Below are 17,297 nucleotides of genomic sequence, written 5' to 3'. Positions count from 1 at the left end.
AAATTGTGAAAGTACCCATGAAATTCTGGTAAACCAGAATACAATAGGTATCCAATACATTTTTAGTGAGTGAAAAAATTTCTATGCCCTTTATTCACTAATAGGTTTGTGGCCCTGAAATTTATGCACACATTGCCTCAATTGTCACTCCCCCTTTGCCTGTGCATTTATTTATCTCTTAAAAAGATTGACGAATTTTACTCTCATTCACAAATAAAAGTTTTAATATAATAGAAATTTACTTTTATATCTTGGAAAAGATTCATGTATTTATTGTATCTTATTAACAATATATTTACTGAAGTAATGGTTAAGATAAAATATACAATCTCCATTTGGTTGAAAACATCTGTAAAAACTTGATCTAGGTCTAAGAAAGTATTTTGAATTTCAAAGAGGAAACAAGCAAACTCTATCCTTCCTTCCTCTCCCACATTTCTTACACTGCCTCCACCATTACATCCTTGTGACCACAATTATCACAGAAGAAAATTTCCATTGTTCACAAATTTCTTAAACAAATTGTCTGGCTGGTCATTATGGCCTTTGGAAAAAGCTAGAAAACATAGCTAAAGTCACAATTGAAAAGGTATTTTATTTTTAGCTAATCATTGATGAACCACTCTCCCTGCTCATAAGGCGGGAACGGGTCACAGAGTTGCCATGGCGAGATAGTTGGTCACGAAACTCTGAGGCCATGAAATAATACAAAATGGGATCCAAAAGACAACAGAGACTTGCAAGGCATAGACAAAAGGGGTGGAAATACAGTGTGCTTTGGACAATGGGACAACTGCTAATGATGGTTTCCTTCACCATAGTGTAAAAAATAAAGTTAATATGATAAGGAGTGAAGCAGATGAAAAAAACTGCAGCACACATAAAAACCATCCGCAGTGCTTTCTGCCTCTCACTGATTCCTTGGAAAGCCATTGGTGGCTGCCTCAAGGATATAGTAGTTTTCCAGGTACACCATGCAATGATAACTACTGGGAACACAAATCCTGCCAGCTCAGCAACTGTAATCATTCCAACCAAAGCCACAGTATTCATTTTCTTGTAACCAAGATCAGCAAAACAGGACTGATTGTTGTTGGATGAGTAGGTGCTTCTCAGAAGGGGAAATGGCAAGCAGGCTGTTCCCACGATGATCCAGATGACAACACTGATGCCTACATCATACCTACGCTTCCAGTCTCTGGCCCTAAAGGGCTGGAGGAGAAAAAAACATCTCTGAAGGCTGATGCACGTCAGGAAACAAATGCTGGCATACATGTTGAGATACTTCAGGTAGAAGCACAGCAGGCAAAGGGCCTTCGGGAAGGGCCAGTGGTGGCTGATGTAATAGTAAATCCGGAGAGGTAAGGACAGCACATGAGCAAGATCAGCCACAGAGAGGTTGATCATGAAAATGATGGCTTTATTTTTCTTGCTGATGAAGCGGCACAGAACCCACAAGGCTGCACTATTGGCCAAAAGACCGGGGATGAATATGAGGATGTAGGTAGTTGCATAAAGGGAGTTCTGAAATGTCACATTAGTAGCATTGCAGTCAGTCTCAGCATTGCTGGTAATGTTGCTACCCATCTTGAATATTTCAGTATACTCATCAAGGTAAGCCGTGGAATTATAATCCCTCCTTAATGAAAGAAAAAAAAAAGAATATAATGACTAATAAGTTCTATAGCCAAAACCCAGATTCTTTTTTTATACTTAAAGAGAACAGAATATTAAAATTAGAAAACACTTGTTTACAGATGAAAGAGCAGATGCTCAAGGAAGATATGTAAATGATCCAAGGTCACCTAATGAATCAGTTTGAAAACCATGCAATTGTCCCCAAACTGACCTTTGAGATTGTCTAAATTGTGTCTTGCAGGCAAGGACATCCTGAAATATTTACTCTAGTGGTCTCACCACCACAAAAAAAAAAACGTATGGTATTTCAGTCTATTCCTTTTGTATCCAAATTTTTCTTGCCCCAAGGCCTGGTTAATGAGAATACTGCTTACTCATTTACAATTGCAATGATAGAAATCCAACCTCACCGTTTATGTCCCCTTTCTTCTCTTTTGTCTACCACCTGGTCCATTGGGTTCTGACTTCCTACCTTGGTACTCTAGCACTTTGAAAATGGCCCTGCCACTTAAGCCTGCATTGCTAATGCTGGCTAAGTTTCAAAACTTTGAGAACACTACCTCCTTATTATTCTATCACAATAGCATAGGTACTTCTTAAAATCTCTTTCTCTCTCTCTTTTGCCTTTGGGTATATTCCAATTTACATGAAAAATATCATTAATGCATGAATTTATAGGCTGAACTAGGAATTCTCCTTATGTGATCTGGAATTTTCTGCCAGGAATTCTGTACTGGAGTAACATCATGGACATGGCAAATGATCCAAAAGTCACAGTAAACATTGATTAGGGAACCAGCAACATAGACCACAAAATCATTTTTTGGAAACAATTTGAAACTTAATACTTATTTCATTCAAATAGTCACCATAAAGTTTTTAAAAATTTAATTCCCTTAATCTTATTTTATGCTTCAGTGAGGTTTTTATTGTTTGTTATATGTAGAACATGGAGAATATAAAGTAATCTTTAGGACTTCCCAAGGTCTGGTCATGGATTTATGCAAGCTGCCTGCAAATAATAAGAAAGCAACAACTTCATTATTTTACTTTAACACCCTTATAGAATTTTACACTGAAAAGAACCTTTAAAATTATTTAGTTCTGCCTTCACATAATACATGTAGAAGAAGTAAGGCCAAGAGAGAGGTTTATTAGAGACACAAAGCTACTAAACAGAAGATCTGGGACTTCAAATGGGAGTACAAGGTGCCTAATACTTATATCCTTACATCCTTCTCTTCATTTGTTTTCCTCTCCAAAACAAATTTTACAAACATAGCTTCTGTTCATATTGCAGGAATGTTTACTGCAGTTAGAGCTAAACATGGAAGAAATAAAGGAGTGAAGTTGTTCCTTAGGTGGAATAGCACTTTTGTTTTTAATTGTTTCTGTTTTAAGTAAATTTACAAACCAAAAGAGTGGTTTCCTTTTAGATTCTCCTCATAAGGAGCAGAAATCACTTCCTATATCATTTTACGTCTTATTGCAGGGAATAGAAATTTGAATTAAAAACAAAACCCAAGAGCACCTGGGTGGCTCAGTCCATTAAGCAACCAATTTTGGCTCAGGGTATGATCTCAGGGTTCGTTAGTTTGAGCCCCGCATTGGCCCCTGTGCTGACAGCTCAGAGCCTGGAGCCTGCTTCAGATTCAGTGGCTCCCTCTCTCTCTGCCCTTCCCCTGTTCTCACTCTGTCTCTTTCTCAAAAATAAATAAACATTAACAAATTAAAAATAAATAAATGCACAAATAAAAACAGAACCCTAAACAATTAATTCACATATAAAAGAGAGTCAACATTCTGAGCTACCATTACTCTACCATTACTTTCACTTTCCCTCCCTTAATATTTTATGCTCCCTACTTGGCCCGTGATATCTCCTGAAATGTCATGCAGTCATCTTGCTTATGTATGTATGACTTTGAACAGAAGGTAGAAGGATGTTCACAGGTGAAAAGAGGAAATAATTACCATGATGTGACTATCAGCAATGCACTCCAGAATCTGCAATGAAATTTTTCACATGAATTTATCCAATGTCATTCTCACAGCCATCATAAGAGGTAAGTACTATTATTACTCTCATGTGCAGATGAGAGATGAGGTAATTGAGGTTCAGAAAGATGCAGTAAATTTTCTGAGGTAACAAACCTAGAAAATAGTAAAAATGGGATTATACTATTTTGCCTTACTTTCTCCAAAGTCTATGCTATTTCTACTACACCACTTGCTTCTCCTTGCTTAGGAAGGACTACTTAATAGAATGGGGCTTATGACATCTGGAGGGTACATTATAGAAGAACCTTTCTAATTCCATAGTAAGACTTCATAATATTATAACACTAGGATTACTTTAATTAGGCTAATAAGATATAACAAAACACTTTTCCCCACATATAACACCCATCCATCCTCAACAACCACTTTGATTTCATTATTGGCAATGTTTCTACTATTATCTATTATCCGTACAAAAACTGTGAGAAAGCAAGGGAAGATGCATAACGTGCACTACAGTTCCAAGAACTGAGAACATCTCACACCCACCCAAGTCACACTTCCACTTTTGTACTTTATAGACCTGGGTATTTGTTCCTGCTTCACCGGTGTAGAAAGTTTCACTTACTAAAGGGGGATGTTCTATTCACACCTCTGTGTTAAATAACAGAAACCTCTTAAGCCAGAACAGCAAACTAGAGATCAAATTCACACCTTCTTTTTTCTGTGGGTTTTTATGCCTTTGCAATTCAGTTTAATGTGAGCTTAGAGATTTGCATGGTCTGCTTTCCAAAATCTCTTGTCTAAACTGAAGGGAAGATAGGATGGTTTTGCCCCAAATCTGGTGACAATTAAATGTAAAATTCCCAAGGTAGGGTGAAGCTGGGGGGATTTTTTTTGGGCAGGACAGAAATATAAGCTCTCTCAGGGGACATTTAGCTTGCTGTGGACAATCTGTGACACTTCTGAAATTTAAGAAAGGAGAACAACCTAAGAAGCCGCTCACAGAAAAATGCTGAATGGACGGGCTAAAGTTGGAGTGTGTTCCTTCTCTCTGTCTCTGCTCTTGCCACTGTCTCTGTTTCTCTTTGGTTCTAGCCCTGTTGTTGACTATTTCCAGGTGGCTTGTGCTACCTCTGTTGTCAATTTTTCTCCCCTTCCACCTACACATATCTTTGTTTCCTGTCTCAGAAAAATGTATAAGATTGGTGATTCACTCCTGTGTCTGAATTCCCCTTCTCAGTAAGCGCCATGACTCTCCTCCCAGACACTCAACCTGGAGAGTAGGGATTTACCCAACCTATATCACTATATTTCCTCCATATCCAATCAGAAAATGGGGTGATTCTCCCATGTAAAAATCTGTACAATCCATCTACACTTCCACTGTTGCCATCCTAATCTACACTACTGTCATCATTCCTCTTGACTACTAAAACAGATTGATTTACCAGACTCCCTGCACTTCAGTCTTAGCCCCCTGAAGTCCATTCTCCATACTGTGTATAACACTAATATTAATTTTGGCCATGATTTACTGAAAGCTACCATTTATTTGCAGGCTAAGCACTCTTCACATATTATCTCATTAGTCCTCATTGCAGCCCTATGATTATTTCCATACTACTGATGAGGAAACTAAGATGAAAAGAGGTTAAATAAGTTTTGCCAGTCACAAAACTTACATAGAATAGAGGTAGGGTATTAGAATTAGAGCCTATTCTTGTTTCCACACTCTCTTACCTTTGTCCTGGAACTTACTAACCTCTTCTAACACTTTCTATATGGTGGCCCAAATAAACTTTCTTTGATATGTCATTCTCCTCCATAAAATTCTTTGCTGGCTTTCCATTGTATGAAAGCCAAACTTCTCACCGTGGCCTAAAGGCCATAGCTAATATGTCTCCTGTGCCCTTCAACATCACTTTGTTCCATTCTCTTACTCATTCTCTATATTTTAACTACACTGAAATGTTTTCAGTTTCTAGAACAAGCCAAACTTTTTTTTTTCTGACAACACCCTCTACATATATTTCTTCTGTCTGCGACTATATCCCTCAAGATTTTCATGCCTGGTTCCTTTTAATCTCAGTTTTCAGATCAGAGACTGCCACTGCCAATACTATCTAGGCAGTCCTGCACATCATTATATACTCAAACTCTCTGTTCCTTCTCTTCATAGCATCAACATTTGTAATTTAAATGTTTGTTTACTTGTCTATTGGCTTTTTCATCCACTGTGCCATTAGCTTCACTAGTGCCATAACAAGATCTGCTATGTTAATCACCATATAGCCAGAGAAGCTTACTACAGAGCAGCTTAAAGTCCTTATTTGGAAGCCTCAAGCAAAAATGCAAACTCAGATATGTCAACTAATACATTTCTGCTGCCTGATTTCCCTAGGATGTTTTTTTGATTTGGGTTATTATCATCAACATACCTTGCACCTATCCTTTTCAATTCAGAAAATTCATACCTGTAGAAGGTTGAGAGAGAAGCAAACTAATTAATTTAGAAATCACAAGTGGTCAGACATATCCTATGGGTATGAACCAGTACCACCCAAGTTCTCAGAGTATCATTAAGAGCATTATCTGGACCTCAGAAAGAAGCTAGTACTTGTGGTCTACTTCTAAAAATATTGTAACCCTTTATGTTTCTAGGCTGTCATTCTGCAAAGGGTAAAATTGCCTCATCTAATCAGCAAATAACTTCCTACCCACCTATGCATAGGAACTAAAAGGAGAGTGAGGGTGCATCTGCAATCCCCAAAGCTCTCCACTCATTAAAACTAAGCATAAAGGGAAAATAACTCTATTTTTTCCATAGATTTTTGAGAACTCTGGCTTCTTAATCAATATATATTTAATTAACAAAATCTTATAAACTTTGTGCTAGGTTCTGTGGAGAATACAGGATTATCTGCCATAATCTCTGTCCCTGAGAACCTTCTGCTCTGTGTCTCTGAGAAACTTCTGGTCTGGTGGGGGAAATATTTTTAAAATCTCCAACATCATAATCAGTGCATCACAAGAACTGCAGTAAATTACATAGGTGATAACAAATCCTCATATTATCATAGCATCATCCCTATGAAATAAGTGAGACAGATACCAGTAATACCCTTACCATAGTGTTTGACAATGAGATGAATTTAAGAACAATTAAATACCCACTTCAAGCTCACAGGGTAAGAATATGGTGAAAGTGAGACCAGAGGCCAAACTTGTAGGCCTCTTACTCAATGCTCTTTCTACCATATCAGGCTGATTTTTTTTTGAATTCTGAGAGATAGAGCACCTCAAGCCAGAAGAAGTAGCACTTGTGGCATGCCATCTGCATTTTCTTATTGATCTCTTTAGGAACAGGGTTGGAAAGAAAAATAGAGACGGTGACTGAGGAAGAGATAAAGTTAACGTACTTTGCCTGATTTATACACTATTTTTTTTTAATCCTAATACCCTTTTAAGGCTTTGGTGAAGTTTCATCTCTTCAAGAAAGCCTGCACTGGGTATTACCAATACTATTCATCTGGGATTCAGAAATTTATGACTTCATACAGCAAATTAAAATTCTGCTATGAGTATATCCAATATGCTAATTGCTAAGAATGGTAGATTGAGGTGGGAAATTTCAGAGAAATGTAGTGCATGACTGTTGTTCTCAAAATGTTTACAGTCATTTAAGAGAGCTAGACATAAGAATAACTAGCCATAATAGATTTTTGAAACATGTCATGAAAGAGAAAACAAAGAAGTTTTTGTGGGAGTAGAAACTAATGCTGCACAGAAGAGGATTGGATGTTCAACTTAAAGATTAAAGTCCATTTTCAACAAACAATTTGGGTGGGCAGGGTACAGGAGAAGAAAGGATGGGGGAAGAATTCCAGCAATGAATAAATAGAATTCAAACATCCCAAACTATAAAAATAAATGACATAGGTAGCAATAATAGGTGTCCTAGTCCAGCTGAAAAACAGTGAGATGGTAGGGAAGGTGGAATGAGAGGTGAGAATGGGAGAAGGGAGTAGAAGGGAAAAGAGACTAAAAAGGTAGATGCAACCCAATCATGGAGAGTTTTAGCAAAAATCTCTAAAGGATTCTAGGAAGACAGTCATATTACCATACTGATGTTTTAAAATAATCACTCTGGCAAAAGTGTAGAAATGGATTGGAAAGATGGGCCATGTCAGACAGGAAATCCGTATCAGTTGGGAATTTGTAGAGTGACCAACAGTTTGGTTTACCTAAGACTGAGGGTTTCCTGAGACAGGATTTTCAGGGCTAAAACTGTGAAAGTGCAAGGCGAACAGTATATTTGATCACCTTATTAGTACAACAGTTGAGGTGAAAACAACAACTCTGAACTTGTTATGGCAGGAATATTAGAATTTCAAGTAAAATTCAGTTATGGAATTGACCAGTTTGGGACATTGTTTGAGGATTCAAAGATAAATTCAGTTATAGAATGTGTGAAATTTTAGAAAGAGATATCACAGTTTTGCGCTTTTCCAAAGCCCTTTCAGATTAGTAGCACATAGCATTCACCTCTCCTGACAATCTGAGTCAATTCACCTCTTCCTTATCCTGGGACTTTTCAAATTTGTACTCTCTGGCTAGCCTTTTCAATTCTTGACTCATCAACAGTATAATTATTAAGTTTCACTGCAAATTGTACCATACTAGCATGCATCATACACTCCCAGAGACCTTAAATATTTAAATCCCTCCATTTCTGATGGCCAACCTAGCACCCTCCCTTATCTTACTTCCTTCCTTTCTGAGCCTAGATTAAATGGTCAAACCAACTTCTCTTACACAAAAAACCTCAACTTCCTTATTCACCATTCTCTTGCTGTATGAGACTGGCAATGTCTTAATTGCAGATCAAGTCCACAATCCGTGTTCTTTTTTTACTATCCAATCTGCTGAATGCTCCTATTAAAAATACTAGGATCTATTTGGAGTGCAAAAACTAGAAATTTATGACTCTAGCCTAAGACTTTTTGCTTCAGCCTTTCTTTGCACACCAGTGATTACTATCTTCTTTCATTTCCATGGTGGCCATTCAACAGCTTCACAACTTTACTAAAGTTTCTTCTCTCCTACTCTCCCATCTACCACCTTTCCCAGCAGAGACTTTGTTAAGGTTTTTATTTAAATTCAAGTTCGTTAACAAAGTGTAATATTAGTTTCAGGTGCACAGTATAGTGATTCAACACTTCCATACAATACCCAGTCTTTTTTTTTGTTTTGCTTCTCTCTTTTGTTCCCTTTGCTCATTTGTTTCTTAAGTTCTACATATGAGTGAAATCATATGGTATTTGTTTTTCTCTGACTGACTTATTTTGATTGGCATTATACTCTCTAACTCCATTCATGTCATTGCAAATGGAAAGATTTCATTCTATTTTTATAGCTGAGTAATATTCCATTATATATATATATATATATATATATATAAAATATTATTATATATTATATATGCCACTTCTTTATCCATTCATGAGTCAATGAACATATGAACATTTGGGCTGTTTCCATAATTAGGCTATGGTAGATAATTTTGCTGTAAACATCTGTAAACATATATCCCTTTGAATTATTTTTGTATTCTTTGGGTAAATATCTACTAATGCAATTGCTGGGTCATAAGGTAGTTTAAAAAAAAAAACTGTTTGAGAAACCTCCATGTTGTTTTCCAGAGTGGCTGCACCAGTTTGCATTCCCACAAACTGTTCAGCAGAGTCTTCTTAAATCACAGACAACGTTGAGGTTGTTGGATGAGAAGAAACTCAATTTCATCTACTGTCTCCTCCCAACACATAATCTTATATACAACTGCATCTTTCTTACTTCCCAACACAGCTACTTTTCTCGTTGCTCAAGATGAATTACCATGCTCTCAATTCATTTTAAGGGTGCCTAGGTGGCTCAGTCAGTTAAGCATCTGACTTGGGCTCAGGTCATGATCTCATGGTTCATGAGTTCGAGCCCCACCTCAGGCTCTATGCTGACAGTTCAGAGTCTGAAGCCTGTTTCGGACTCTGTGTCTCCCTCTCTCTCTGTCCCTTGAGCTCCCCCCCCAAAAGTAAATAAACGTTAAAAATTTAATTCATTTTATATCTGTCAAGATCCTCTTTCATTAATTGCTCCCATTTATTCTAGATCATCATCCTTTCCTCCACTCTCAGTTAGATCTGTGTCATCAAGTCTCACCAACCCCCAAAATAATTCTTCTCTTCTATATGCATCTTATTCTAGCTATTTGTTACTTTTTTTAATATTTTAAAATAAACTCATAATAGTTGTTTATGCTTGTTGTTTCCTTTTCCTCACTTTATATCCATTCTTTATGCACTCGAAGGTGGTGTATATGCCCTCAGAACCTCACTGAAACTGCTTTAGCAAAAGTGACAAGTGACCACCACATTGCTAAATCATGCAGGGCTTCTTTGCTGCCCTTGATACAGTCTGACCACTTCCATCTTTTTGCAAAGTTATCTTCCTTTGGCTTTCAAACAATGATTTCTTAATTCTCTTAACTTCTTGTTCATTTACACTGAGTTTCCGTCATGGTTTATTTAATTTTTTCACATCCTTCAACCGTTTGCTTTCCCTAGATCTGCCTCTTCTCTTCTTATTCATTACCTTAATGCTGAGTAACATCACCTACTTTAATGGCTTAAGTTACCACCCATATTCTGATGACTTTCATATCTCTATGTCCAGGACTGGCCTATCCTAAGATATAAACCCATTTTGTCCAGCGTCCAGCTGAAAATTCACATATGAATGTCTCCCAGGCATCTCAAAATGAATATGTCCAAAACAAAAGCCATCATATTCCCTGAACGTTTACTTATACACCACTATCTATCAGAATTCTTAGAATAATCCTAGAGTCTTTCTTCTCTCTCTTTCAATCAACCAAGTTTTCTCTCCCTCCCTGTCACACTCTCTCTTCTTTCTCTGGATTATTGAAACATTCATTAACTGATCTAACTCCCTCAAGGATTGCCCTGTTAAAAATTATTATCTACTATTATCTACTATGGTATCAAAATGATGTATAAAAATGCAAATTTTGGCTACCATGTCACCATAGGAATTGCTTTAATAATACACTCATTGCATTATATCAAATGTTTCCATTTTTTTCTGTATTTCTTACTAAACCATGAGAATTTTGAAGACTAAAACCACATATTAATCATGTTTAAATCTCCAGAATCTCGCAGAATGATTGGCACATAGTCATTAAGTCAATATTTTGACTGAAAAAATATACTGCTTTGTAACAACTGTTATATTGTGTAACTATTTATGAATCTCTCCACACAGACGGTTAGGCATGCAATAAGTTTATACACATTGGTTTGTAAAGACAAGATTATGGAGAATAGGCACAGTTATGGTCTCCTCTACTACTGAATATATGGTCAAAGCAAGGAAAATAAGGTTGGAATCTAATAAACTAAATTTATTTGTTAAATAAATTTAAACAAATTTATCTTTCTAACTCTATAATAAGGCTAAACATATAGCACTAGTAAACCAATTGCTGTTAACCGGCCCATGTAGGGATTAATCCCAAGGGCTTAATCTCATTGTTGTTGCATAATCAAGTCATCTAACCAAAACCACACTGACAATAAATTCCAGGTAAATTATAACCTGTGAAAATGCCACATCCTCAGCATATACTTCAGCCCTTAGCTCTGTAGTTGTGAACCACTTAGAAATAAGAACAGCATTTTTAGTGCCTCCAATACCAGCATTATAGAAGTAAATGCCCTTGGTCACTCCAGTGTGCAGTGCTATGTCCAAGGTACATGCTGCTTAAACCAAAATCCAGGACCATGATGACAGATGCCTCTTCTCTTGAAAGAGGAATATGATGATAGAAGCTAAACCCTAACAGGAACTTTCTTCCTGGATCTTATCTGAAAGGTCAATATTTTACCCTCTCTCAACTCTAATCTTTCCCATGCACTGGGAAACCCTATTCTGACTTCCTCCTTTGTACATTTATAATACCCTTATAAGGACTTATAGCCTGCACTATAAGAATGTAGTCTTTCTGAGGGAGGACTCTGTATCTTAGACTTTTATGTTATTCACTTTTCTTAGCAGACGGTTAGGTATGCAATAAGTTTATACACATTGGTTTGTAAAGACAAGAGTATGGAGAATAGGCACAGTTATGGTCTCCTCTACTACTGAATACATGGTCAAAACAAGGAAAATAAGGTTAGAGTCTAATAAAGATGGACATCTGAGAGTTCCAAAGCATGCAATTCTGGATTTTTATTTAAAATCCAACAGGATTTTAAGCTTAAGTAAGAATATGGTCATTAAACATTCTTTTTATGGAAATGAAGAGAAATGGTCTGTTGTCTCAGAACATAAAGGTATGTTGGGTCTTTAAATATAACTCAATGGAGCTGAGTCCAAAAACTTAGGAGCTGCCAATAACATGTAACCAAAAGTAGTTTTGCATCCCAACCATCTCAATGCTGTGGTTTCACAATGGTAGAGCCAATGTAACTTATATTATTATGTCATCAGAATTCATACCAGACTTCTAAGTTTCAGTGAAATGCTAAATCCAAGAAGTTTTCGCATGCATCCTGTCAGTCACTATCCAAGTGCTATTCATGTTACCTCATCCTTGTAAGAGCTCTGAGTTAATTGCTATTATACCTTTTAGAGATCAGAAAATGTAGGCTCAACAGGATTAAGTTTATTAAAGTCACAGCTATTATGATTTCAGTTGTAAATGTAATTTATGAGCAAAGAAAGCTAAAATTATAATACAACTTTTTTCACAAACAAAAAGATATTTTAAGTGGCATTTCTATGAATAAGAGTGCCCATCAAATATATAAGGCTGTTATTCTCAATTCTAGTTCTAGTGCTTTTTTTTTATATCTACGCATAGATGGCAAATGACTGCCCACCAGGTGTCATCATAGTATTGCATCAAAACGAGGGATCTTTATGAAGATTTGCCTATGAACCCAAACCATAATAGATCTGTGAATAGAGTACTAGAACAGTTTCTTTATAACAGTAGTGATATGAATGTGACAATATTTGCCCTAGGTTGGGAAAGACTTAAAAGCAGTAGTATATATTGGAAAAGAGCACTGGATTTGGAGCTAAGACATGTGGGTCTTAGTAACTATTCAAATGTTCTTTGTGTTGCCCTGCTAAGCCTTTTCCTTTCTGTGGTTTTCATTTCCTTCATTATTAAAATATGACAATTTGAACTGGATGATTTTAACTCCCTTCCAGCCTTAACTTGCCATGATTTTATGAGCATGGTTCCTCTCAACCCCTGTATCTAAATAATACTACCAGCACTGCCACTGTCATCATTAATGCAGCAACCACCATCTCAACCCACCTACTGATTTATACTTTGCAAACCATTATTGCACCAATAATTGCTGTTAATCATTAGTAAAGGTATAGGTTGTGAATAACCTGGTCAGTGAATATTATCTCTATCTTAAGGATCAGAAAAATGAGGCTCAGAGAAATGACCTTATTTACCTGAATACATAAAGTTAGCATGTGGCAGAGTGAGGAGAGTGAAACCAAGGTTTCCAGTACTAAGGTGACTGCTCTTCCTGTACAACACTACAAATCTTCACTGTGTCAGTCCTCCCCCTCTTTCCACCCCTTATCATTAAGTCACTAATACTGTTAAGTGAGCATGTTTATAAAATTTGTTTCTTCTATTTTCTTTGACAATAGGGCCAGTATGTGAGGTTGCCATCTTTGGAGAACAAGGGAAAATTAAATAAGGAATGGTTTCTGAAGGTAGTTCCCTCCCATTCTCTAGGGGGCAACCTTTACAAGCCACTTGGAAACCTAACTTGCTTTGTCTTACTTTACCTTTTCCTTCTTTAAACCTTAAAAGTCTCACATTTATTACCTATGCCAGTCTGACCCATATGACCATGGTGTCCTTTGTTCAATCACTCACAATCACAGCTGAAGAGGAATAACTTGAATTTGGAACCCTGTTATCTCCTGAATTGATTAGAATCAACTCTAAATTACCCTCTTGACATCAGAAACACTAAGCTTTGTATATATCTTGTAAGTCTAGACATTTTTTTCTATAAATTAGAAGAAGTGAAAATTATTTTCATCCCTAAAATGAATTAAAGTAACTACACTATTGACAAACAAATCTTAAATGTTTGAATTTAACCGTCATTCATGCATCTGTATTATATTTTTAACCATTTGGGAAAGATGCTTAACTATATATCATTTTTGCAGTTGCAATATTTTGGAGGTAGCAGGAATCAGGTTCTTTGGGCAGAACTAGGGTCATATCTTAACTCAGTTATCAGCTGACTAGCCTGAAATGTCTTAATTCATATTCGTGGGCTTCAGTTTCTTCATTTATAAAAGTAAGATCATAGTCCCTGCAATATAGATTGTTGTGAAGATTAAATGGAAAATGTACATGAAATGACCTATTTCCAAGTCTGGTACACAGTAGACATTAAATAAATGGTAGTTCATTTCCCCTTTACTTGTATAGAAAGTAATCTCCATGGGTTCTTGGTTAGATACTGTACTTTTATGGGTTTAGAAAATCCCCAAAAATGTATAGTTGTGAGAGACGGCTAACAGAGCTAAAATAAAATTTCTTAAAGTAGAAGGCTGGAAAGCGTGTGTTATTTTAAAAAAGAATATCCCTTATTATAGTAAATATATTTGTAAATCAAAATCATTGTTCTTATAATAAAAACTGTTGAAAATACAGATCTACACAATATTCGTGGCTGTTGAGCATGCAGTATTTGGAAAATGTCAGTGTAAAGGGGCAGGTTTTTCTAGGAGTCCATTGGGGCGCCTGCGTGGCTCAGTCAGTTAAGCGGCAGACTTCAGTTAAGCGGCAGACTTCGGCTCAGGTCATCATGTCATGGTCCGTGAGTTCGAGCCCTGCGTCGGGCTCTGTGCTGACAGCTCAGAGCCTGGACCCTGTTTCAGATTCTGTGTCTCCCTCTCTCTGACCCTCCCTTGTTCATGCTTTGTGTCTCCCTGTCTCAAAAACAAAACACTAAAAAAATTAAAAAAAAAAAAAAAAAACATCTCTAAGAGTCCAGGGTCTGGTTCCTAGGGACAGAAGTCCATAATAACCTTGTCGTGACATTTTTATGTTTCTCAAAGGATACTTTGGTCTTAAAAGATTGAGTAATACTGATTGGGTGACAATATCATTGTGGAAGTCAGATTTCAGGCCTAGTTCGCTTGTTTGTTGTTTGTGTTTTTCATTAAAAAAGGAAATTAATTACAAAAAATTTTGCCTGTGGTCTAAAAGTTGAAGTTCTCACGATAACATTATTCTGAATGAAATATAATGGTCCTTGACAAAGTTTACTGGGTTTCATTTATGATCTAGATTATATTTCCAGAAAGTCCCCTCTAATGAAATTTTCATGTTACGGCCCTATTATTTACCACTTAATGATATGTCACTTTTCTCAGGTACCTAAGAGCCTAGAGTCAAATCATTGCATTGTTATGAAGGAAAGTAAAGACCATCTGTTCTAAGCTCTTCCCTTTATTACAAGTGAGAATATTGAGACCTACACAAATGAAGCAACTTGCCCAAGGCCACGCAGCGAGTCATTGGCAGAACTTGAGTTAGGACCAAGTCTTTTTGATTCTGTGTTTATTGATCCACCTACTCCATCACTCTTCCTGTGATGCATGCAAACCAATACTAAGTAAAAACTTCCTTGCAAAATAATTTGACCTCAATGTAAGTAGACTTCTTGACCAAAAGTTTTTAAGTAAAGCAGACTCTCTGCCAGTCATTGTCCTGATTGTTGGGCCTTTTAGAGTGGTTTTGCAACAGACAGCTCTGTCCTCTTTGCTTGAGCTGTGACTGAAGGGTATAGACTTCCCTGCCTATTAGGGTATCAGTTGAGTTATCCCAAACATAACTAGCCATGAAAAGCCAACAGAAATCACCCAGAAGTATGATCACATATTTTTCAGTCTTATGCTCCACCACTTCCAGGGTTTGAGCAGTCTGTACAACATGAATTAACAACTTTCCTAGTTGAACCCCAATAAGAACTGCTTTTAACCAAAGGAGGACCTGTGTTCAACAAGAATCATGGCAAAGACCATTACCTTGAATGCATTACCTGATTCTTAGTTCAGGCCTTTTTCCACCTCATTATACCAGCATATCACCTATTTCAGCACTGAATAATTTTACTGTGTAACAATTGCTAAATGATAAGCTACTCAATTAATAGAAATGGCAGTGACACCCTCCATCCATTTAAGCAATCAAAATAAAAATGTTCCCACTGACAGGACTTAGGGACTGAGACTACTCCCCACCAAAAGCACAACAAAGTTTATTATTCTATCCACAATGATCCTGGTACCAAAAAGCATGGCACAATCCACCCTTAAGGACTCCCCAGTAGAAGTTTCCTTTTGACTCAGTCATCTTGGCTCAGAACCAAAGAGGTTTCTACTACTCAGAGTAATAAGAGCAATAATCACTTAAAAGATAGGTGCCTCTCCTTTGGGTTCTTCTATACAGAAGGGCTAGAGTTAACAAAGCAACTTTTAAAGGATTAAGAAACATCCCTGAGCACACTCTGAAATCATGTGTATTTACTTTCACATTTATCCAAAATCAAGTGTCTTTATTTCACTGACTCTCAGTTTTCCCATCTGTATTATGAAAGATTTGAATCATTAAGAGTTCTTTCAATTCCACAGTCCATGATCTTTCTTTCCTTCTATCATGAAAAAACTTGCTATTTCTGTATATGAAAAACTAAACTTAACAAAGTAAGGACCTAATACATAAAACTTTTTTTCATTATGAAATTGTATAAATTACACAAAACAAATATTCAAATACTCTTTTTTGAGTTTAAAATGTCAAGTTGTCTCAATGAGTCTCACTTAACACAGTTTTCTCAACACTTTGTGCTCTCTTCCCTGGTTGATGGAGAACCACAGAGCCCTTAGCAAAAAGTGACCTGCATCACATACTCCATGCTCCTCAAGAATGGTGGGGTACTTGATAGCATTACCCTTGACTTTGTACTCTAGTCAGGCTCAAGGGCAAGCACGATTGATCTTGCTGTAAGAAATTTGAAATGAGAAACCAGTGGCCATTTTCATGTTGGACACTGGTCCCACATCTGTCTCTATCCTGGATCTTCATGCCCTCACCAATATTCCCACATGGAACCACCAATTCCAAGATACTAGGCTGTAACTTACCCTGGAGCCTTGTCGGGATTAGCACTCCTGTTTCTTTGCAGGGGTTGGGAGTGAAAAAGCCTAACTCTGGGCGGCACAGATTCTGCTGATAACTGAAAAATTTGTTGTTGAAAGAGGAAGTTGAGTTCATTTGGTGTCTCACCACAGAAACCTTATTTGTACAGACCAAAGGTAAGTCCCTTGAGCAGATGACAGTACTTAAGTTTTATTTCATTTTTATTTCATTTAACAGATAAATTCAAAGAGTATGGAGTCAAAGCCTGTACAAAATCAAACCATAGCTGCATACAGCCTTCCTTACTGTCCCTCACCCTATCTCTTTCCAACACAACTCACATGTCTATCTGTCTCATTAGAATCTCCATGGA

The 17,297-nt window shown here is 36.9% G+C and overlaps 1 protein-coding gene across 2 annotated transcripts; it reads right to left on the bottom strand.

Moving 5' to 3' along the window:
• Positions 1 to 206: 206 nt before the first annotated feature.
• LOC123594815 (putative P2Y purinoceptor 10) lies at positions 207 to 17,035 on the bottom strand. 2 transcript variants are annotated; one of them, XM_045471790.1, is made up of 3 exons: positions 16,930 to 17,015; positions 3,613 to 3,792; positions 207 to 1,639 (listed from the first exon to the last, which is right to left on the bottom strand). In XM_045471790.1, the coding sequence occupies exon 3, from the start codon at positions 1,585 to 1,587 to the stop codon at positions 601 to 603; it is 987 nt and encodes a 328-aa protein (XP_045327746.1). In that variant the 5' UTR covers positions 1,588 to 1,639; positions 3,613 to 3,792; positions 16,930 to 17,015; the 3' UTR covers positions 207 to 600. The 2 variants fall into 2 exon arrangements, with proteins under 2 accessions (XP_045327746.1, XP_045327745.1); XM_045471789.1 differs by lacking the exon at positions 3,613 to 3,792 and having other exon boundaries at positions 16,930 to 17,035.
• Positions 17,036 to 17,297: the final 262 nt, after the last annotated feature.

The sequence above is a fragment of the Leopardus geoffroyi genome, chromosome X, assembly GCF_018350155.1.
Source record: "Leopardus geoffroyi isolate Oge1 chromosome X, O.geoffroyi_Oge1_pat1.0, whole genome shotgun sequence".
Lineage (NCBI taxonomy): Eukaryota > Metazoa > Chordata > Mammalia > Carnivora > Felidae > Leopardus > Leopardus geoffroyi.
This window is presented reverse-complemented; position numbering and strand designations above follow the sequence as displayed.

What these genes read in the sequence shown, in the direction of transcription:
- LOC123594815 (XM_045471789.1), bottom strand. Translation starts at nt 1,587, where the DNA reads ATGGGTAGCAACATTACCAGCAATGCTGAGACTGACTGCAATGCTACT.